Source organism: Capricornis sumatraensis, chromosome 15 (assembly GCF_032405125.1).
Source record: "Capricornis sumatraensis isolate serow.1 chromosome 15, serow.2, whole genome shotgun sequence".
Taxonomy (NCBI): domain Eukaryota; kingdom Metazoa; phylum Chordata; class Mammalia; order Artiodactyla; family Bovidae; genus Capricornis; species Capricornis sumatraensis.
Genome location: NC_091083.1, coordinates 48189597 through 48212667, shown reverse-complemented (window position 1 = coordinate 48212667; position 23071 = coordinate 48189597). Strand labels below are relative to the sequence as shown.

The 23071-nt window shown below is 50.5% G+C and overlaps 1 protein-coding gene across 4 annotated transcripts in view; it reads left to right on the top strand.

Annotated features, from left to right (window-relative positions):
• The first annotated feature begins 2699 nt into the window (after nt 1-2699).
• Nucleotides 2700-23071, top strand: part of PFKP (phosphofructokinase, platelet) — a 51919-nt gene continuing 31547 nt past the window's right edge. For all 4 annotated transcript variants that reach the window (XM_068987203.1, XM_068987201.1, XM_068987200.1 and 1 more), the window contains exons 1-3: nt 2700-2844; nt 12357-12430; nt 21858-21935. In XM_068987203.1, coding sequence (XP_068843304.1) covers nt 2730-2844; nt 12357-12430; nt 21858-21935 — 267 coding nt within the window. In that variant the 5' untranslated portion in view covers nt 2700-2729. The remainder of the gene's footprint in view (nt 2845-12356; nt 12431-21857; nt 21936-23071) is intronic.

The following is a 23071-nucleotide window of genomic DNA, read 5'->3' as shown; positions in this document are numbered from 1 at the left end:
GGGCGGGGACAGAAGGGAGTTGCTAAGATGAGGGATCAGAGGAGAATTGGGACCCCAGCAACACCTCTGCAGCCTCTGAGACCCCAAGCAGAAGGCCCAGCAAAACCCTCCTGCACGCCCTCTCTGGGATGATAAACGTGTGATATAAGTGGTCATATAAGCCACAGAAGCTCAGGGTAATTTTTTAGGCAGCAGTGGAGAACCAGCACATTGGAGGTAAGCTGTGACCTCAACATGGCATGTGATTCTCCCTCTTGTATCAGAGAAGCCTCTTCTAAGGCCAAACAACCAAAAAAAAAAAAAAAAAACACAAAAAAACCACCACCAGCTGAAGAAATACTAAAATAAACACTGCAAAAGAAAAAGAAGGGAGAGATGGCTGTGTCTTTCCATAGACTGTGTGCATGCTAAGTCACGTCCGACTCTTTGCAACCCTATGGACTATAGCCCACCAGACTTCTGTCTGTGGGATTCTCCAGGTAAAAATACTGGAGAGGGTGCCATGCCCTTTTCCAGGGGATCTTCCCAACCCAGGGATGGAACTAGAGTCTTTTATATCTCCTGCATTGGCAGAGGGGTTCTTTACCACTGCATAGTGTGGGAAGTCCCATAATAAGCAGAAGGAAAATAAAATATCTAAATTTACATGTGTGCGCGTGCATACACACAGTTTAATGGTATTTCTGATCTCCTTCTTCATTTATTAACATATCCTAAATACACCTCCATGTAAATGGATTTGTCTTCATAATCATACCAGCAATAGAAGGCCATGTGTATATTTGCATTAAAATGTACTTAACCCATTGATTGGACTCTTAGTTTGCATCTATTATTTTTTACTGGGTTGGCCAAAAAGTTCATTCAGGTTTTTCCATACCATCTTACAAACTGTTTGGCCAACTCAATACATTACAGACAACTCAGTGACAAATGGCCAATCCTCTAAATTACAAAAATGTCAATTTTATAAGAATATAAAGACTTTGGGGCTAAAATTCAAAGTGCAGAATGCTCCAGAAAGGGGTGGATGATTCTGGAGCACAAATCCTGGAGAGGGAAAACCTTTGGCTGGAGAAACATGAACCTGGCTCCCGGGCCAGGACAGTTAAGGGCAGCCTCCCGATGCCCAATATCTTCTCAGTATCGCTGCTCAGTTTCACTCTGCGGAGCAGGTGCCCTCAGATTCTGCAGTCATCAGAATGTGCTGTGACTTGTTGAAAATACATCTTTTCAAGCAGCATTCCCAGAAACTGGGCTTCTGCGGTTCTGGTGGAGCGGGAAAAACCAGGCCAGGTGATTCCAATGACCACGGGGGGTTTAGAAGTTGCTCCATCGCTTCTGGTCCAGGGTAGAGATCAGAAGTCTGGCCTTGTTCATGGCAGGTATTTGTATCTTTTCTGCAAAAAAACTGTGATGCTCAGAGCGAGGACAGGAGGATAAGGCAAGCGCCAGATAGAAGTGCATAGCGCACACACCGCTCTGTCCAGGGCAGCCAGGAGTAAACCACTGTCAGGCTGCTCCGGGTGGACGGGACGGCCTTGACTTAACCTCTTTTCCCTGTGTCCACTCAACGCACATCTGCTGCGCAAGTAGTAAGAGGATACCGTGCGGTCCCCACAAGGGACTGATGATGCGGCCGCTTATGAAACTCTTTTCTGGGGGTGATCATACCCCAAGCTCAGCGCTGTGCGCTCCGAAAGACTGCGCATCCGTCTGCAGGAACCGACCGGGACCAAGCTCCCTGTTCATCCATCACCCAGCGGACCAGACACTAGCGCATCGGTCCGGGAGTGCCCGGCGGGGCAGCGAACATCCGGCCGGCGACCCCGGACACCGCGGCTTGGGTCTTATCGCCTCGCCAGGACCTTCCTGCCCTTCCCCCGCCCCTTCCCTTCCAGCGCCCAGCCCGGCGCCAGCGGTGGCCAGAGTCCCCGCGCGTCCTCCACGACCCCAGCCCGCCTCCTCGTCTTGCGGCCAGAGCCACTGTGGGGACGGAGCCCGCGCTTCTTCCTCGCCAGCAGGCGACGCCCACCGACTCGACGATCCGGAGGCCGGAGGAAAGGCTGGGGAGCCCGGGCCCCGAGAGCCACCCGGGCAGGAACCCTGTGGGAACGGGCGCGCGCCTCGGCGATGGTTCGGGCCCCACAACCGCCAGTGACCCGGTGCCCCACGTGCGGCGCCCCGCACCCCCACCCGGCCTCCTGGGCTTCCCCTGCGGGATGCTCTAGCCCACCTGCCGCGTTCCCGCGACCACGGTGACCCCGCCCACCTATAGTTCCTCCTTGACCCCCGCACCCTCCCGTCGCCGGGACTCCCCCTCCCATTCCGCCCACCTCGTGGCCAACACTCCCGCGGTGCTCTCCCTGCACCAGGGATGCTCCGCCCACCTGTGGGCTGTCCCCTCCCACCTGCGGGCTGCCCCTCCCTCCGAGGCGCTTCCGGCTCGTAAAACTCCTCCCATCTGCGATGCACACCGCACCCCCCAACCATGTGGCTCGCCCTGGAGTGGTCCTTCCTGCCGACCAGGCTCCCCTGCCCCCGGAGCTCCCCTTAATCAGGCGCCCGCAGCCCCGCCCGCGCCACCGCCCCCGCGGCCCCGCGCCCGCCCCAGGCCGCCCATTGGCGCGCGCCGCGCGGGCGTGGCCGGAGGTTCCCGTGGCGGCGGCGCGGGCGGGGCGCAGTGCCTACTGAGCGCCCTCCAGAGCGCGGTCTCCGGCCTGTTCACGATGGACGGCCACGACAGCCCTCAGACCCCCAAGGGCTCCTTCCGAAAGTTCCTGGAGCAACTCTCCGGGGCCGGCAAGGCCATCGGCGTGCTGACCAGCGGCGGGGATGCCCAAGGTGCGCCACCGGGTCCCCGGTCCCGGGCTGGAGGCTCAGGGAGGGGACCAGTGAGAAGGGAGGTGGGGGTGCCGGGGAGAAAGGATGGGGGTGCCGGGGAGAAGGGACGCCAGAGAAAGGATGAGGTGTCAGGGAGAAGGGATGGGGGGCCCGAGAGGAGCAAGGAGGAGAGGGGCACCAGGAGTAAGTGACGGTGGGGAGAAGCCCGGCGCCCGGGAACCTCGGAGGTGCTTTCCCAAGGCCGGAGCCAGTGCGGCCTCGGAAGGAGTCACTGCGCGACCCGCGTGGAGAGTGCGGGGGTCCCTTACCCGGAAGGTCAGTTTTCCACCTCCACGTTTATTTCCTAAATTACGAGTGGCGACAGGATCGCCTGGACTCCGTTCGGAGGTCCCTCCGCTTCCGCGAGGCGGGATGAAGCCGGACTCTCCTCCAAGGCTTGGCTACAGCGCGGCCACTTCTGATGCCGCTGCGGCCGCCCTGGCTCCATCCCAGACTCCCCACACCTGGGGTCGCGAGGAAGACCGCTGCGTCCCCGCGACGCGTCTGCAGCCCCACTACCCCAGCCCCACTACCCCCGCGCGGCGCGGGCGGGGTCCCCGCTGCTGTCCCGCGGCGCGCGGCGGCGAACGCACGGGATCCCTGCCCAGGTAGCCGGGCCAACCGGCACCGCCTCGCGTTTCCGCTGGGAGATTTTAAAAACGGTTTTCCGCCGCTCTCATCTCCTGTCTCCTTCCGGCTCGTCACCAAACCGAAAACCGAAGCGGGTCACTAGGCCCTCCCCGCCAGCCTCCCCTGGATGGGAAGGACCAGGAAGCGGGGACTCCGGGGTGTTGCCAGCGCCGGGAGAGCGGTCTCGGGCGCCGCCCTCTACCCGCGAGCCTGGAAGCTGGTCTCGGAGGAAATGGGGCCCCAAGGTTGGGGCCCGCGGACAACCGAAGCAGAGATGACACGACCGCGCCCCTAGCGCCGGGCGCACGTGGGGGCCCGGGGATCCCTGATCCTCGTAGATTCCCGGGTGGGGCGAGCCAACCGCTAGAAAGGAGCGGGGTACTGCCCATGTGCTCGGAACCTGGAGGACCGCAGGCCAGAGACGCCTCCCGTGCCAGCTTCTGGCGTTTCTTTTACCCCCTTCCTACTGTCTAGATGAGCTGAAAGGCCCCGATGCCTCGTTCTCACCTCATCTCACCACGCGCGGTGCAGGGATGCTTAAGTGGCTGGCCGGCGCCCTAGCCTCCGCCCACGCTGCTGGTGACCTTCTCTTCGCCCTTGAGAGGGGCGGGCCGGGAGGGGGGCGCTGCAGGTGGGGAGCTGTGGCCGCAGCCCCGCCTGCCCCGCGCGCGTACGTGATGCCGGGCCCGTCGCCGCCCGTGCGCCCCGCGCCCCCGACCCCGGACACCCGGCGCCGTGCGCCGGCAGGAGCCCAGGGGACCCCGGGTCCCTGGAGAGCCCCTCCCTGTCCTGTTGAAGGTGGTGCGCGCCGCATCTGTCGCCGCCCCCGCCCCACAAGCCGGCTGAGCCCGAGCAGGCTGGTCTAATTTGGTATTCTAGTAAAGTGGCCCCAGTGAAGAGAGAAAACGTGATACAGCAAAGACTGGGGGCGGGGAAATGGCAGAGTGAAACTGATGACATAGCCCACGTTACTTACCTGCTGTGCTGGATTGGGTCCCAGCCGAGTCGCTACTGGGCTAAGAGGGGCTTCCCGGTCAATGCGCTTCAAAAAGCACCTGCGTCCGGAGACGTGGGCTACCCAAGTTAGGAAGCATCCTGAGTGACTCTTACCATGGGCTTGGAAAAAGAATAAAATGCTGGCACAGAAAAAGGAACTGGTCTCTTAATCCTCCAGCTTTCAAGGTCAGAGTTGCAAAGTCATTTAGAATTAAGGTGCTGTGTCTGTTCAAAAAAAAATGTAGGTCATTCACTTGAATCCTTTTCCATAAATTTGCTCAGCTACCTGGTAGCTGGTGTAAAGGCAATTGAGGTGATGATGCAATAGACAGAATCAGCATTTTCTCTGCTACATACCTGCTACTTATCTCTGTCAGTTGTGAGCAGTTATGAATAATAGAGGTCAGTAAGTCCACACCTCTTCTCAGTGGAAAAGCATACTTTGAGAATCAGAATTATATGACAAGGTCAGACGGCTTGGTCGGTGTATGGTCAGGTTGATGGGAGATGTCCTGATGCCCTGAACTGGCTCCTCTGGGTGGTCTCTGCTGGAGAGCCCCCAGTGTCCTGACGTTTGGGCATCTTCCTTGGGGCAGAGCTGAGACTGTTGTCTGTTTCTTCTTGGACTTCATGCCAAGTGCCACCTCCTGTTCGATCCTATCTGGGACCTAAGTGAACAGGGGCATGCATTTCTTTCTGAGAAAGCTCGCCTCGCTATGTGCACCAGGGGGCTGGTCTCCGAGGTAGCGGACTTAAGCTCCTTGAGGAGGTGATTTCTAGAGATGATGTCACTCCCCCGTGCTCTGCTGTTTTGTCTTGACTCTGTATGATATCCATGCTTGATTTTCCCTAAGATAAGAGAGGTTTGCTCGAAGCTAAAGACCAAGGAGAATAACCGCAAGTCTTAATTTCAGGATAGTTTTCTACTAAGATTGAAACAAAGATAAAATTTCATGTGGAGAAGGCTATAGCTGCTGGTTCCTGGGCACAGTTCATGTCCTAGGAGCTTTGTGGTTTTCATCTCCAGGCCTGATTACCGTCTTGGTTTTGGAGGTAGGGAGAGAAGTAACCTTTTTAAGGTTACAGGCTCTTAGGTGGCCCTTGGAAGGATTTAAACCAAGTTCCGTCTCAATCCCAAATGTTTTCCAGTAAGCCCTGCTCTTAAGACTGTAACATCTAATTAATACTCAGAAGCCAAGTTTGCTCAAAATTATACAGGTGATTTTTTTTTCATAACACCAGACTTTTCATTAGTAAGGCAAGTGGCAGTTTTCTTTCTATTTTGCAGATTATGAAGAAGTAATTAATTTGCCACAAGTAAAAATATTTTCCCTCAAATTAGAAAGAAGTATTTTTTAAAAAATTTCCCTCAGATTAGAAACAAAAGAAGTTAAAAATTTTAAAAGACTCAAATGGAGTTTAAGACTGCGCTTTAACAAAGTACATTGGAAGACAGTATCACTGTGTGAAATTTCTCTTACTAAAAATATATAAACTACTTAATTGGTATAAAATGTTTTAATGATTTCCTGATGAAATTAATGAAGAGGTAAACTGTAGTCATCTAAAGGAAATAACCTAAAATTTCAGATAGATACTTAAACATGAGACTAACTGCCCTGCTTACCAGTCAAAAGAGAAGGATATTACATAGATGATACACATGATTTTTAAGCAGCTTTGCAAGTAGAACATAAAATCCGTTTGTCCAATGAGAGCATCAGGGTGGCTAAATTGACATCACAACTGAGACTAAAGTGTTGAAGCGCTTATTTCCAATGGAATTTATATTATATGATTGTTGAACAAAACGAAAATCCTCCAGTTATATTCCTGACTCCCCCAGCCCTGGCCACAGAGGAAGACTATTTCTAAGGCTAATTATTATTATTTTCATTCTTTGGATTGCTTTTATTGTCACAAGGAATGTCTGCAAATTTCAGCTGATTTTCACTTTAACCTACAATAAGTTTCAGGTCAGTGCACAGACTTACCCTAACAAGGTACCCACTGCCGAAGCAAGACTGTGTCATATGCCGAAAATGACTCCTTGCCTTAGACTCAAATTGAGGGCTTCCGGAGGGCCCAGTATAGATGAAAGTGCAGAGGAATGGACCTACAGGGTAGACTGAACAGGAAGACTGAGTCCTTTTTGACCTATAGCAAAGTAAGCCAGTGTTTACAGAAAGCTGATGGAAATCAACCCTGAATATTTATTGGAAGGACTGATGCTGAAGCTGAGGCTCCAATACTTTGGCCACCTGATGCAAAGAGCTGACTCACTGGAAAAGAACCTGATGCTGGGAAAAATTGAGGGCAGGAGAAGAGAGCGGCAGGATGAGATGGTTGGATGGCATCACCGACTCAGTGGACATGAGTGTGAGCAAACTCTGAGATAGTGAAGGACAGGGAAGCCTGTGTGCTGCAGTCCATGGGGTGGAAAAGAGTTGGAAAGGACTTAGCAACTGAACAACAGCAACATGTAGATGGAGTCTGTATAAGCCTTCATACTAACAGGAAGGGTTAGCCATAAAAAAAAAAAGAACAAAATAATGCCATTTGCAGCACAACAGATGGACCTGGAGATTATCATACGAAGCATGGCTTTGTGACCGAACAAGTCAGACAGAGAAAGACAAATAAACAATATTACTCGTGTGGAATCTAATTTTTAAAAAAAATACAGAAATGAACTTATTTACAAAACAGAAACAGACCCACAGATTTTAAAAACAAATTTATGGTGCCCAAAGGGGAAACGAGGGGGGTGGGTAATAAATTAGGAGTTTGGGATTAACATACACACACTGCTGCTGCTGCGTCGCTTCAGTTGTGTCCGACTCTGTGCGACCACATAGACGGCAGCCCACGAGGCTCCCCCGTCCCTGGGATTCTCCAGGCAAGAACACTGGAGTGGGTTGCCGTTTCCTTCTCCAATGAATGAAAATGAAAAGTGAAAGTGAAGTTGTGTCCGACTCTTTGCGACCCCATGGACTGCAGCCTACCAGGCTCCTCCATCCATGGGATTTTCCAGGCAAGAGTACTGGAGTGGGGTGCCATCGCCTTCTCTGATACACTCACTGCTATATATAAAATAGATGACCAACAAGAACCTGCTGTATAGCTCAGGGAACTTTACTCAATATTCTGTAATAATCTGTAAAGAAAGAGAGTCTGAAAAGGAGTGGAGATATGTATATGTGTAACTGAATCACTTTGCTGTGCACCTGAAACAAAACACTATAAATCAACTATACTCCAATAAGATTTTAAAAAAAGAGAGAGTAACTAACATTCAGTGATCATTTGCTTAGCAGTAGCCACCAGTGCTTCCATGCAGTAACTCATATGTTTCACACACAAGCAAGTGAGCTCTGAGATGAGCTGGCTGGGCCAAGTGGCTACAGTGGGAAGTGGTGGCCCAGGACGTGTGTCCATTCACCAGGGTGTTTCTGGTGCCCAGGGCAGTACTGGGGGCACCTGGCAGGTACCCAGATGTTTGTTGAATCTCCCTCCTGGAACCTCACCTAGAATGGACTGCTTCCTTCTGCAAGATGGAGGTGACTAGTCTGTCTGTCTTTTCTCATGAAGTCATTTTGATGAATTAAGCCTTCAGTAATCAAATGCACTCATTTTTTTTTTTTTTTGTACCTTGCCACGTGGCTTGCAGGATTTTAGTTCAACCGGGGATTGAACCCAGGTCCTGCACAGTGAAAGCCTGGGATCCTAACCACTAGGCTACCACATGTGTCCTAAGTCACTTCAGTCGTGTCTGACTCTTTGTGACTCCGTGGACTGTAGCCCGCCAGGCTCCTTTGTCCATGGGATTCTCCAGTCAAGTACTGGAGTGGGTTGCCATGCCCTCCTCCAGGGGATCTTCCTGACCCAGGGATTGAACCGGTGTCTCCTGCCGCTCCTGCACTGTAGGCAGATTCTTACTGCTGAGCCATGGGGGAAGCCCACTAGGCTAGCAGGTCCACCGTCGTGTCAGTGGATTGCCCAGCAGTGCCGGCAGAGAGAAGACACCCATCCGTGTGTCCTGGATGGACAGACAGTCGACACCCCTCAGGGATTTGTATCACTGGTGTCTGACACAGGGCTCGATGATTGGACACGGCAGGGTGCTGAGAAGGCGAGGTTGGTAATTGGTCACAGGGACACTTTCTCCTGTGGACTGTTTTGTCCCTCCCACACCTGATGTACTAAAACAGGGGAGCTTTGTAGAGGGCTGCAGTAGCAAGTGGAGAAGGCAATGGCACCCGACTCCAGTACTATTGCCTGGAAAATCCCATGGACGGAGGAGCCTGGTAGGCTGCAGTCCATGGGGTCACTAAGAGTCAGATACGACTGAGCGACTTCACTTTCACTTTTCACTTTCATGCATTGGAGAAGGAAATGGCAACCCACTCCAGTGTTCTTGCCTGGAGAATCCCAGGGACGGGGGAGCCTGGTGGGCTGCCGTCTATGGGGTCACACAGAGTCAGACACGACTGAAGTGACTTCAGCAGCAGCAGCAGTAGCAAGAGCAAGATAAACTGTTTTGTTTTCCGATCTGTGCTGGCGTCCTCCCTTTGGTACAAAGGTGAAAACCGCATGGTATCAGGGAGAAGCCAGTAAGATTAAGCACTGGATCTTATTTTTCAAAAGAGAATTTAAATGTTGAAGTTAGTCAGGGAGTGGTTGTAGGCCCTGAGAAATATGCAGGGGAAATGGCTCAACATGGACCAAAAGGGCCGAGCAAGGATGTTTATTAGGTTTTTCAGACCATGGGGAAATAAAACAGCTCCAATTATTTTATTAGAAGCAACACAATCCTCATTTCTTACAAATTGCTCGAAGTTTAAATTTTATCAGAACAGAATCTTAAAAGCCTCCCTTAGAGGTTGCTGGCCTCCCCAATCAGAAGGAAGAAGTTATCTTAATGACTGTCTTATATACACCATGCTTTTAGTAAGAAGCTACTTGAGGATCTGTCACAGCAGGAAGACAGTCTAACAATCCCTTCTTTCTGTCACACCTAATTTGCTCACATTTCCCTCTTAGCTGCTCCCTGGGTTTGTCAAGGTTTATTTTTGGTTTCTGTAACAAGTCCAGTCATTCCCTGAGGACGAGGGTTCTAATTTTTGCAAGGGATGAAGAGGTTACTCTCCAAAGACTAAGGCACTTTCTTGGTAGCAGGATGATGGTTCCCATGGAAACAGTTATGGAGGTTGTTTGAATTATGGGGCCTGGCTGCCAAAACAAAACCAAAAGGAAAAGGAAGGAAACTGACTGTGTCTGAAGGTTTACTAAAAACAGCTGTTGGAGTGCCCTGGAACCTGGGGCTGCTCACCCAGGAGGCCTCAGACAGCAAACCCAGCCTGGACCCCACTCGTGTGTCACAGAGACGGCCGGTGGAAACTGGCCTTTCCTGTTGCCCTCTGCTTCTGTCCTCTGGACACTTTCTGGAAGGCACCCACCTGTGGGCCCAGTGCCAGGCAGCAGCTCTGCCCTGTGGGCCCCAAGTTCAAGCAGACAGCCGGCCTTTCCACAAACATTTACACAAGAAACTGGGCCTAGTGGGCGTTTTTTCCTCTAAGTTTCCTTCCTTCTAGAGGCAGTTATTAGTACAATGGGTTTTAAGTTACAATAAGGGGGAGAGTAGGGCTTACACCCCAGCTTTGCCTTTTACTCGCCTTGTTCCCTCCGCTATCAATATATTCACTCAGGGGCTGACTCCCTGGGCTCCCAGGAGGACCAGGTCCCCAGGGCTTTGTGGGCTCACCCGCCCAGGTGTGCAGAGCACTCAGCCCTGGTCATCATTGAGCTCTAAGCAGGATGGCTCCGCTCAGGGCCCAGTCAGAAGGGGCCACGGGGGCTGCTGCGAAAAGCCTGCCTTGCAGCAGATTAACTGCCCTTGAATAAAAGCCCTGGGGGCCAGGCACTGAGCCTCTTAGACGCCAGGGCTTCCTCTCCCAGGAGCTTGCTAGAAATGGGTGCTCAGGACCCTCCCAGACCCTGCCTCACGGGGCCTGCTGCAGGCTGAGGGGACAGGTCGGGTTCCCAGGTGAATCCGGGTCAGCTCCTCTGGGCGGGGGAGGAACTCAGGCCGTTAGCATGAAGGTGGTCAGGCCTCTCAGGCAGGGGTCACCCCAGCTTGTTTTTATTTCACTTGGGGGTCCCCAGGGTCACCTCTGACAGTCTCCTGCTCGCCACTTCTCCTGCCCTGTCTTTCCCACTGGCATGTTTTAAAATCTCCCATGTCCTCTTTATTCCTGCCTTTAGAAAACCCGCCACCAGCCTCAGGAGGTCTTCAGAAGCCACGGCAGTTGGGGGGTGGGCAGGAGTCAGTGTCATTCGTGCTGGCGTCCCGGTGAAGGGCTGCCGGGGCCCCAGCGTTTGGCGGTCAGGCTCTCAATTCCAAGGCCACAGAATGAAGTTCTGGAATCACAGGGTCTGTGGGGAGGGCACAAGGAGGCGCGCTTGTCCATGGGGTCGAGGCCCGAGGCTGTGGTGAGATGGGCGAGTGTGAGCGCCCAGCTGGGAGCAGTGGGGCAGCCACATTTAGCGTGCATTTATTTATTTAACATGCATTTATTTGTTTAACGTGGATTTAGTTCCAGCTTTTTCAGCTCCATGAACCTAGTAACCTTTCAAAATGGTCACCTTTCAGAGGCAGCAGTCTTATTCCACATTTCCAGACCTGGTTCAAAGAAATTTGAAAATTTGTAATCGTCTTCTGAGCCAGTTTACCCTCCAAATACATACAAATTTAGTCTCCTTGTCTGTGGAGTGTATTCCTGGGAACACGGCTGCCTTCATTTGTTGCTTTATCGCTTACTTTATTGTCCACTTTCTCCAACACTTTTAGTCCTGATTTTGACCCTGAAATTTAAATTTATGAAGGATTCAGATTGAAACCTATGGGGGCCCAGAGGCTATGAGTTTTCTGAGACTCAAGGCTCCTTCCTTTCAGAGAGGAATGGTCCTCCCTTCTCACTGTCCTCCTGATGGCTTCACTCATCACCTGGGGTGAGAGACACGAAATCCTGACCTGTTCACGGAGGTCTAGATTATGGTCCATTTCACAGATGGCTGCCCAGAAGTGGGGCTTCAGTGGAAAGCAGAATGTGGTTTGGTTGTTCAGTTGCTAAGTCATGTCTGACTCTTGGTGACCCCATGGACTGCAGCACACCAGGCTTCCCTGTCCTGCACTATCTCCCGTAGTTTGCTCAAACTCATGTCCGTTGAGTCGATGATGCCATCCAAATGGGGTGTAGCAGTTTTATACAAGGATACTTTGTACTTTTAATTTCCTTTCAGGCTCTGGGGAAATATGGAAAATGGCCTAGATTTTATCTTGGTTAGGTATTACTTATAGTATGTTTGTTTAACTTGAGCTTTGTTTTAATAGGATTGTGTGATTTGTTTTGTGTTTAAAGCCACTGATTAAAATTTTACTCTTTAACACTGGCAGCGGATGATAGTGTTCTCCTCCCCAGACCAGTGGGCCTCTTCAGTCCTGTTTTCTTTGATTACCTATAAAAAAGCATCTCTCCTCTCTGTTGTTCTGCAATTGGATGGAATCACCTGCAGATTCACACCAGATTGAGGTCGCCCATGTCCTGAGTGTGTTTGCAGCAAAATTTAAAACAAACATCCTGGCTCCCTTGTGATGCTCCCTGTGGTCCAGCCTGCGACACATTGGTCTCTGTACTCCTGTCCCCGGCTCCCTGCTCTAGTCCTGGGGGTTCACGTCGGGACTGTTGTTCACAAGAGGAGCCTTCCGAGGGGGTGCATGGTTTTCCCACTGTCACAGTTAGTTAACTAGGGCCTCATCAGTAATGACTGTCTTCCTTCCTCTGCAGGCATGAATGCTGCTGTCCGGGCCGTCGTGCGCATGGGGATATACGTGGGCGCCAAGGTGTACTTCATCTATGAGGTCAGTGTCACATCTCTTCCCACTTTCTCTGCGGGCCTCATGCCTGCCCAGGGCTGCCGACCACAGGCAAGGGGTGACGGGCACACAGGGTAGCAGGTAGCAGGTACCAGGAGAGCCTCCTGGGGATGTTGGGGTCACACCCCCTGGTCTAGATGCACGTCTGTGAGATTTGTCTTAGGGAGCAGGGCTCCTAATAAATAAATGAAACAGGGCTCAAAATGCCATTTTGACATCAACGTAGTAGAATAAGGATCTCAAGCTGGTCGTATTGATTTGTAGTTCCCATCCCTATAGATACATTCACTGAAAATGCAGCCTGAATGTGAACAGACATTAAGGTAAATGGGAGAAAGCCTCCTCTTTGAACTTTTCATCATAAATGTAAAACCCAGGCTACCTCCCTAGTGTCTGTTTATGCCTTAACTTCAGAATGGAGCTTCTGAAAGCAAACAGCAGGGATGGTTGATTATCTCGCTTTTGAGGTCCTGGCAGCTTAGAAGTGAGTTGTGTTTGTTGGGAAGGCGCCCCTGTAGCTTCGACCACATGGTTGATTTCAGCAACTATTAGAAAAAGTAGCTTATCATTAGTTTTTGAATTCTAAAAATGGAAATTAGAGAATGGTTTCTTAAGATTGCTGAATTCTTCCCGAATCACTGTTAGCATTTTGTTCTGATTCCTCCTAGTATCATGTATGGTAAAGACTGGGAGGAAGCATTCACGTTATTAACGTCATAGCAAACATATTTTGTGTACCATACGTTTTATCTGCCACTACGTTGTAACAGTTTTCTATGTCTGTAAAATTCCATCAACCTGATGTCTCATCATTTACCTCGTGTTCTCGCGGCACTGAAATATATGTAGATCACCACCCATTTTTCAGCTCTCCTGACACAGCAAGCCCTAGATTAATCTTTGAAGCCGCTCTATACTTTGCATCATTGTTGTGATCCCAAGATACAGCATCCGGCCAAGTTAAAAGGGATGGTTCTCTTAGGGGTCCTGCCAGTGTTCCTTTGTTTCCGCTCACACCCACTGCCCTTTTGTTTTATTTCACTTTGAGGTGGGGTTGTGTGCCTTAGAACTTGAGTGTGGGCCCCGCAGCCTGGGCTGATAGGAGTTCCTGATACGTGAACACCATGGTTAAACGTGTCCTGGAGGCGGAGCCCCCTCAGATCTGGCTTTTCTGTTACGTGTAATAATGTTGTTTCAGACTCACTGGAGGTGAACAGTCCTCCAGCTTCTGGTTTCCAGCATGTTCCCCAGGAAGCCTTTGATTGCCTGGCCAGCTGCCCTGCTTGCTTCCTCCCTTGGTGGGGGTGGTGGGGGGTGCAGTTCCGTCCCTCCTGGGATCTTTAGGACTGCCTTGCCGGTAGGTGAGGGAAGTCAGCTGAGTTACTTCACTGAAGAACCTGAGGGGTTGTGGGCAGCACACTTCCTCTGTGTCACTTCTCAGTCACTGGCGGGGCTGGGACAGGAGCTGGCATGCACAGCAAGGCAGTGGTGGGGGCGTGTCTCACCCCCAGGCTTTGTTTCCTTGGAGATGGTTTTGGGTCCTCCTAGGTTGAGGGGCATCTCGTGAGCCAGGGACGCTGCTCAACATCCCGCGTCCACAGAGCTTGATGCTGAGGGCCGGTGTGGATACTGGAACGCACACTGTAACTGGTCAACTTGAAGTCGCCCCTCTCAGGCTGAGGGTTTTCGTTGTGTGTTTGTTTCTAATTGGCACCATGTCCTGTGGCTGTGTCTGTATTCAGGGGATATTTTGGTGTATCAGGGCCTGTTCTTTCCACCCCTTGGAAGGGAGTCCTTGGGGTCAGCCTCCCCTCAGGGCCCACTTGAGACCAGAGTACTCAGTTGGCCTTGATCCAGGGCCTGGGCACAAATGGTATCAGTACCATTCCCCTGAATCCAGTCATCCCTCACTGCAGGTGTGAGGACCCTGCACCTGTAATTCTGAATCCAAAAATCTCTCAAGTTTGCCTGAGTTCATTTGGGCAGCACTCCTTGATGGGGCTGCCTGTGACAGTGCCTGCCACCTAGCATGACTGTCCCAGGATGCAGGTGAGGCCTCTTCATGCTGCCGACGGCACCAGGTGACTGGGATATTTGTGCTGCTGCTGAAAACCCCAGCTTCTAAGACCCACACATCTTTGACCTGCAGGCTAGGGGGAGCGGTTGAGGGCCCACGTCCGTAGCCAAGTGACGGGAGATCCACATGCTCACCTTCTGGGCCTGTTTCCTTGCCCATCACCTTCTGCACTTGGAAGGACTTTCTGCACAAACCAGGCAGGGGTCATCATGTTCCAGGTGCCGCTGACTCTGCTGCTTGTGGCCAGATGCAGAATCGGGGGCTCGGGGGACTCACCTCCCTGTGGACCATCTCAGGACTGTGGACATCCACCGTCTGGGTCATGTCCCGATAGACATGGCTTCCTTCCTGGCTGTAGCACTCTTGGCACCTGCAGGATCCAGGCGTGGGGAGCATGGCTGGGCTGTGTATGGTGGTTAGAGCATCCCTGCCTTAGCCCCCCGGAAGCCAGGATCACCCCTAGTCCACAGCAGTGACAGCCAGAAATGTCTCCGGAAGTCAGCAGTAGTCCCCTGGTTGGGGACCACCGCCCCATACCCAGTGGGGCTCAAGTTTAGAGAATGAGCTTGTTTTTTTAAAGCATCATTTGGTAACTTATCCAACATATTTTTCCATCCCTGGTTGAATTTCTAAGTTTAGCTGGAACTTTGGCGGTTGCCAACATCAAAACAGTTAAACAGGTCCACATCAATTATTGAAATGAGGGTGCTTTGGCTTTTTCTTGGGCAGAAAGCATGTGGGAAGCATATTGACCAGAAAACACTGGTATTTCTGCTGAGGGTCTGGCACGGACGCGTTCTGTCTAGCTGCCGCCAAGCTTGCTGTAAGTCTGGAACGCGTCTACGTGTGGTGCATGCCAGCCCTTGGGCGCCTTCTGGGAGGGATGGGGCGGGGTGTGGATTAACTCATTCTCTCCACCTAGCCTGCTGTAGATTTGTCTGTGTTTTTTCCTTCTTAAGATAGGACTTTCCCTTAGAAACATACAGGTGCCTTCAGCTTCTTGGAGGAAGTGAGGTGCTCAGGGTGGACCGTCCCAGGTCTAGGTGGATAAGAAGTGGAGCAGGGAGAGTCCGTATGTTGGCTGCTGCGCTGGTTTTGGCTGTGGAAATGGCCTAGTTGTTTTTCATTTAATATATGAGCTCAAAATGAGATGCTCGTTTTCTCGAAGGTGGCTTCCCTGATAGCTCAGTTGGTAAAGAATTCGCCTGCAATGCAGGAGACCGTGGTTCGATTCCTGGGTCAGGAAGACCTGCTGGAGAAGGGATAGGCTACCCACTACAGTATTCTTGGGCTTCCCTTGTGGCTCAGCTGGTAAAGAATCCACCTGCAATGCGAGAGACCTAGGTGTGATCCTTGGGTTGGGAATATCCCGTGGAGAAGGGAACCCACTGCAGTATTCTGGCCTGGAGAATTCCATGGACTGTATAGTCCATGGTGTCGCAAAGAGTCAGACAGGACTGAGTGACTTTCACTTTTCCCAAAGATTTCCTGGTGGCTCAGATGGTAAAAAATCAGCCTACAATTCAGGAGACCTGGGTTCGATCGGGTTGGGAAGATCCCCTGAAGAAGGGAATGCCTGTCCCCTCATGTTTTCTTGCCTGAAGAGTCCCAGAAGAGATGGACAGAGGAGCCTGGAGGGCTATAATCCACAAGGTCACAAGGAGTCAGACAGGACTGAGGGACTAACATTTTACCGAAGATTAAAAAAAGTCACCATTCTGGTTATAGCTCTTTAACTATGACTAACGCAAGAGTCTTCCTCTTTAAAGGAACTCTTAGCAGCTTGCCCTGCTCAAGCCCAGCATTTGTGAATATCAGGGTTCACCCATCATCCTCCACATATTGAAGACAAGCTGAAAGTGGAGCTTCACTTTAAGAGGCTGATCTTATTATTATAGACAATACATTCTAAGTGCATTAGGTGAGTCAGGAGTTTGAACTAGAAAAGAACAGTGACATCGGAGCAAGACCAGGAGTTAATGTTCTCGTCTCGCCAGCTGTCAGAGGAGGTCCAGTTGAATGACTTTCTCACCAGAGCTCGGGGCCCCTCAGACCAGCATGGAGTCTGAACTGCACTCACCTGGGGCCTGAGCTTCCCAGCCGGATATTGTAGGAGCATGAACAAGCTTTAGAGGAGCCCTGTCTCCCTTCCTTGCCTCCCTTGGACACTTTATTTTCTTCTTGGATATGAGAAACTGTCCACTTTCACAGTTTTTCAAGTGAGAATTGTCATGTTGTGACCAAACAGCAACAAAGCTCACTTTCCCAGGGGGGACAGAGCGGGCCGACCTGCCCAGAAGCCCAGGCTGTGCTCTGTAGCGGGGGGCTCACCCCGAAGGGGATTCGAAGCTGGAGGGAGGGGGACGCAGGTGGCTGTGATGGTGTCCTGTGGCCCCGGGGCATGTGGGCACGGTGGATGGTGACGCCACCACTCACACCGAGAGCAGGTTAGAAGGTCAGCTTTGGGGACACGCCTGTCCTTTTCTCTCACCCGTGGTCACTGCCTCTGCCTGCCCCCTCAACAGTTCCCTGAAGGCCAAGGAGGTGACCAGAGTCCCATTGTCTCCTCTCCTTGAGGTTTTTACACTTCCGCTTTCTGCATTTTAACTTCCTTAAAGACAGAACTCCTTAACCACTAACTAAAAACAGCCACAGTGGTGCTGGGAGGTAGGCAGAAGCTTCTCCGGGTGGCTGAGAGGGAGGCAGTACTGCCTGGGCCTTTGGCCAACGTGCCCCGTGCCAGGTCAGTCCAGCTCCTTAATTTAATTCACAGCAGGCTGGTGACCTGGGGGACATAGCGGGAAACCCACCTTTTTGGCAGGAGGCTGACTTGTGCCCACCTGGAGTAGTGACCCCTCACAGCCCTGAGCATGAAAGGGTTAGTCGCTCGGTCGTGTCCGACTCTTTGTGACCCCATGGACTGTAGCCCGCCAGGCTCCTCTGTCCATGGGATTCTCCAGGCAAGAATACTGGAGTGGGTAGCCATGCCCTCCTCCAGGGGAACCCCCCAACCCAGGGATCGAACTTGAGTGTCCTGCATCAGCAGGCAGATTCTTCACCATCTGAGCCACGAGGGGCACCTCCGTAACCACAGGCTGCTCCCCGCTGGGCTCGAGCAGAATCCTTCGTGTGTGACCTGGCTTGACCCTCACGCTGTCGGCATCACTCCCGCGGCCTCGGACCGTCGAGGGCCAGCTCTCATTTTAGTGCTCAAGTTGCAAAAATGATCGTCTGCCCCACCCACTGATATCACTAATTGAGCACGTAAGTCACAGAGATAAGAGGGCTGGCTTTATCCTGCTATGACTTTTGGTTTACCAGGAACTGTGTATTATGAGCTTTGGCTTAGAAATCTAATAACGCCAGAGGGCTCAATAAATCACGTTGGTTTGTTATCGGGTTTCAAAAGCACAAAGTTCAGGGCTGTGCCGTGACTGTTCCAAGCTGCTGAGAATTTTGGAGTCGACCACATCTCACCGAGGAAAAAGCCAAGGGCGTTTTCCCTGAAGCCATGAAGTCAGCAAGCAGGGGTTACGGCTGGTCCTCTGGACAGGAGTATCCGTGCCTTTAGAACCTGGTGGGGCCTCTCAGGCCCTGGGCTTGGGTGTGGGGACTGTGTGGTCTCAGGTTCCGCACTGACTCTCCTGTGGATGATTAGAACCATCGTTCCTGCATCCCTAAAGCCGTCCGCATGGAGAGCTGTCCCCGCCCGCCTCTTCGGCACCCACAGCTGGTCCGGCACGACGGACTTGCTGGCCCTTGAGCAGTTCAGAGCGAACCTGTGTGCTGGCTCTCAAATGCTGTACACGAGAAGCTTTATTAACGACGAACTGACTTGGGAAATCTTCATTCTGTGGGAAACAAACGTGGGTGTTTGCTTGGGACCCCTGGAGAAGCCTCTGAATGTAGGTGGTTACAGTATCTAGGAGATACTTTGAAGCTCGGTAAGCTTTTTAGCAGTTGTTTCCTCTGGTCCTTGAAAGGCTTGCCATTCAAACCGTGCTGCTCCCCAAAGAATCTAGGATTTAGGAAAAGCACTGCCAAGTTGGGAAGACATGAGGACCCATGTGACACTTTTATTTTTAGAAAAGAAACAGCCTAGCCTGAACGGAGCAGAGCATCTTACCTGGCTTCAGTGCAGAACTGGTCTCAAATCTTCTGTATAAAAGATGCCAGCTAATTCAGTGGACTACAAGTAGAAGGGACTATTAAACATCTTCTCTTTTAAGAGTAGTCAGAAAAATGAAGGCCAAGTTGCCACCAGGTAGAGTTAAAATCCCAGTAACTTTCCTTCACTTTCATCTTTGTCTTCAACTTGTATAATTATTGCAAATATCTTTTCTCTTTTTAAAGTTTTATTAAGGTGCAATTGATACACAAAGGACTCTAGATAGTGAATATCTAAAATTTGAGTCTGGGCTTATGCAAACACAAGTGATACCATCCCCACGCCACAAAGAAATTATACCTCCCAGAAAATAAGATAAATTAAAAATACATTTTTAGGGACTTCCCTAGCAGTCCAGCGGTTAGGACTCTGCTTTTCCATTGCAGGGGGCACAGGTTCAAGCCCTGGTCAGAGAACCAAAATCTGGCACGCATATAGCCATGACCCCAAAATAATTTTTTTAAAAGCCAACTTTGTCATAGCCCAAGATCGGAATTTCGCTCTGGGTCTTTAAACAGCACTCGTGAGATTTCTTTTAAGAGAAAACCACCCAGGTGACCAACTCTTACACTATTAGAACAGATTTAACAGATGCTGAAAAATACCCATGTGGCACCATCTCCTCCATAACCAGCTGGGAGACTGTGCCTGTTTTGTTCAAACTGATCTGATAGTGAGTTAAGGTGGCTTCAGAGCCTCAGGCATGATTGGTGTTGGGCTGGATCAGACAGCGGAGGGTCTCCTGGGTCATCTTATGACCAGCACCAATGAGATGGTATTGCTTTTGGTCCAAAACTAAGCGAGCTTCAAAGGTTTTACAGTTTGTTTTTCTTGTGTGAGTCATAGAACTGGCTCAGAAAGGAGGATTCCAAAAGAGAATTTTAGAAAATATTTTGGGCTCTGGCTACATTGGAATAAGTATTCAGCGTTGTAAGGAGACTTGAAAAAGCTCATCAGAACTGATAAATTATAGTAACATCTGTATAAAACTAGTCTTCCTGTCTCAGGAACATCTTCCATGTTAGCAAAAGACAATTTAAAACCACAGTAGGTAGTTCTTCTTCAGATGTTCCACGGGCCTAACAAGTTTGCAGTTAACAGGGTGAGTCACTTCCTATGGCCCAGCCCATGGGAGCAATGAGAGGTTTGGAGAGCAACACTGGCAAGCTCATCCCCTATTCCTTAGTCACTTTCTTTATTGTGTGTATCTAGGCTGCACAAAGTAACCAAACTCTTTCTGGAGAGTCTCAGGATAAGTGTTATGGTCTGTAGAACAGTTTTCCATGTTCTTACTCTAGGAGCAGAAGGATTTGCAGGGTTGTTTTTTTTTAATTAAATCCATATTTAAATTCTCAGAAATCATCAACTCCCAACAGAGTAGTTTTCAGCAGCATACCACCAAAGTGCTGGAGCTTCAGCTTTAGCATCTGTCCTTCCAATGAATGTTCAGGACTGATATCCTTTGGAATTGACTGGTTAGATCTCCTTGCAGTCCAAGGGACTCTCAAGAGTCTTCTCCAGCACCACAGTTAGAAAGCATCAGTTCTTCAGTGCTAAGCCTTCTTTGTGGTCTAGCTCTAACATCTGTACATGACTACTGGAAAAACCAAACCATAGCCTTTTACTGATCTCTCCCATCTATCACCTATCAATTACCTCCTACCTAGCTCGCCCATCACCTGCCATCTATGATCTATTCACCGTCTGCTAGCTGCCTGTCTGTCCTCTGTTTTTAATATTCTGTGGAAACAAGCTCCCTGGAGTCCCTCAGAAGGGGAGAGGGCCTGGTTTTTCATCCGCTCCTGGAGTAGCAGGGTGCCCTGCAGGATAGCGCCTGCCTCAGGTAGCTGACATACCAGGACAAAACTGAAATAGCACCTCTGATAAGCGCTCCCTCTCCTTGAGGAGGCCTGGATCATATCACACTCAGGCTTATCACCCTCGCCTTCCAGGGTGACAGCCGCACTGGGCTCAGGGCTTTCAATGGAGCAGGCTAAAAACGTACACCCTCTGTGGTTTCCAGAAAGAAAGAAGGGAGATGGGGACAAAAAGATAGAAGTGATCCTTGGAGTTGGCCCGAGATGTGTGTGGAGCAAATGCCACTTCTTCAGCGTGAAGGCAGGGCTGTGGGTACCCCTGACCCAGCCTGTCCTGAGGTCATGTGTGTAACCCTAGACTAGACACATACGTGCAGGTGTATATGTGTTTATGTACCATATTGATGTATAATGTGCTATATATAATGTGTGTAATTATACTGTCTATAATGAAATGAAAGTGTTAGTCGCTCAGTCGTGTCCGACTCTTTGTGACCCCATGGACTGTGGCCCACAGGCTCCTCTGTCCATGGAATTCTCCAAGCACAGATACTGGAGTGGGTTGCCATTCCTTTCTCCAGGGGATAGAAATCCACAACAATAATTATTATAAACTTTTCTAAACAGCGAATACCTTTTCCTTTTCAGGGATAAAATGCCCTGGAAAGTGAGTCACGTAGACAGAGACCCAAGTGAACAATTCCATCGTCGTTGACCTTACATATTCTGTGGGGAAAATGGGCTGCATTTAGAGTTGAAAGGTCACTGTCTCTGGGCTTCCGGCCAAGCGTTCATGGCTGTCCAGACCTGCTTGCAGCCTCGCTCGGGGTCATGAGCTGGCACCAGCCCCAAGGTGAGGAGGATGGGGGTGCGTGGCATCAGCTGTGCCTTCAGACCCTGTTCCTGTGCCTGGAGAGTTTCGGGTCACCCGGCGGCTGGAGGCCCTCCCAGGTTACCAAGCGGATGTGTTCCTGTACTCCGTGTGGTTGACACCACTGTTCTCAGCAAGTTTGTGTGGAATCACCAATGGTGTTGGGGTCATTCTGTCCCTTTTCAATCTCTCGGGAGCCAGAGGACAGCAGGCAGAATGCGTCTGTCTCTAGCACCCTGGGTTATTCTGGGCAGACATTCTCATTACTGGAGATGGCATCTGAGGGGCTCTCTCACAGTTCTGCCCCTGGGAAGAGCACTAGCATCTCCCCTATAACTCGCATCACGCTGTCTCCTGAGCTCCGGGCTCCTGGAAACTCGGCTCCATCGTCGCTGGCGTTTCTGTTTTGCGACACTCATGGATCGGTTAATGTGTCAACTCAGTTGAACCTGGTCTTAATGCTGTCCTTCCCTCCTCAGGGCTACCAGGGCATGGTGGACGGCGGCAGCAACATTGTGGAAGCTGACTGGGAGAGCGTCTCCAGCATCCTGCAAGTGGTACGTGCTGTGCTCATCTTGCTCCATTCTCTGAGTTCTCCCTGGTCTGAAGCTTTTCCTGCTTGTGTTCCAGGAGCACTTAAAACAGGTGAATGTGCTGCCTGGCATCATGAAAAGAATAGGTTCTTAATTTTCCATTTAATTTTTTTTGAAAAAAGCTCTGCATACTGAGGAATTATCCTTGCAAGAACAAGTTGTGTTTGATGGTGAGTGGTACTGTGGGGGATCTTTTTTTTTTAAGAGCAGATCAGTGTTGAGACAGTTTTGGTTTGTTGGTCATGAGTGTTTAGTGGTGCATCTCTTTGCCTGTTGGGTTTGGGGTGCCATTTGGCATCAGTGACCGTGGCCTGGCAAGGCCCCTGACCAGCAGCCTCCGAGGGCTGTGGCTTTAGTGGGGACACAGCATCTCCCCTGACTCAGGGCTGACTTCCTTGGCATGTGCAGCGATGAGGTAATTACGACTGCAGGCGAAACAGCTCTTACACGGAATTGTAAAGAAGCCTGCCCAAATATGTCATGCCCAATAAATTCCAGGAACAATGCAGCTCAGTGAAGGCTCCAAGTTGATTAAGAAATAAAGAGATTACGTGGAAAGAATGGACTTCATGACAAGTGTTTTACTTGCGGTTTGATCTTTTGAAATGTATGTGTTAATATTAATCTGTGACTTGTCTTGAGTTTTTTAGAATTTTTATTGGCATACAGTTGTTCTACAATGTTGTGTTTTTGCTGTGCAAAGTGAATTAGTTATAATATGTTTACAAGGACCCCCCTCTTTTTGGGGTTTCCTTCCCATTCGGGTCACCAAGAGCACTGAGTAGAGTTCTCTGTGTTATATAGTAGGTTCTCAATAGTTATTTTAAACATGGTATCAGTAGCTTATATGGGTCAATCCCAGTCTCCCAGTTCATCTCCCCCTCCTTCACCGTAATCATAAGTTTGTTCACCACACCTCTTACTATTTCTGCCTTGCAGATAAGTTCATCTGTATCATTTTTCTAGATTCCTTGTATAAGCAATACTGTATTTGTTTTTCTTTTCTGACCTCACTCTGTAATACAATCTCTAGGTCCATCCACTTGTCTGCAAATCACATTATTTCACTGCTTCTTATGGCTGACTAGACTCCATTGTGT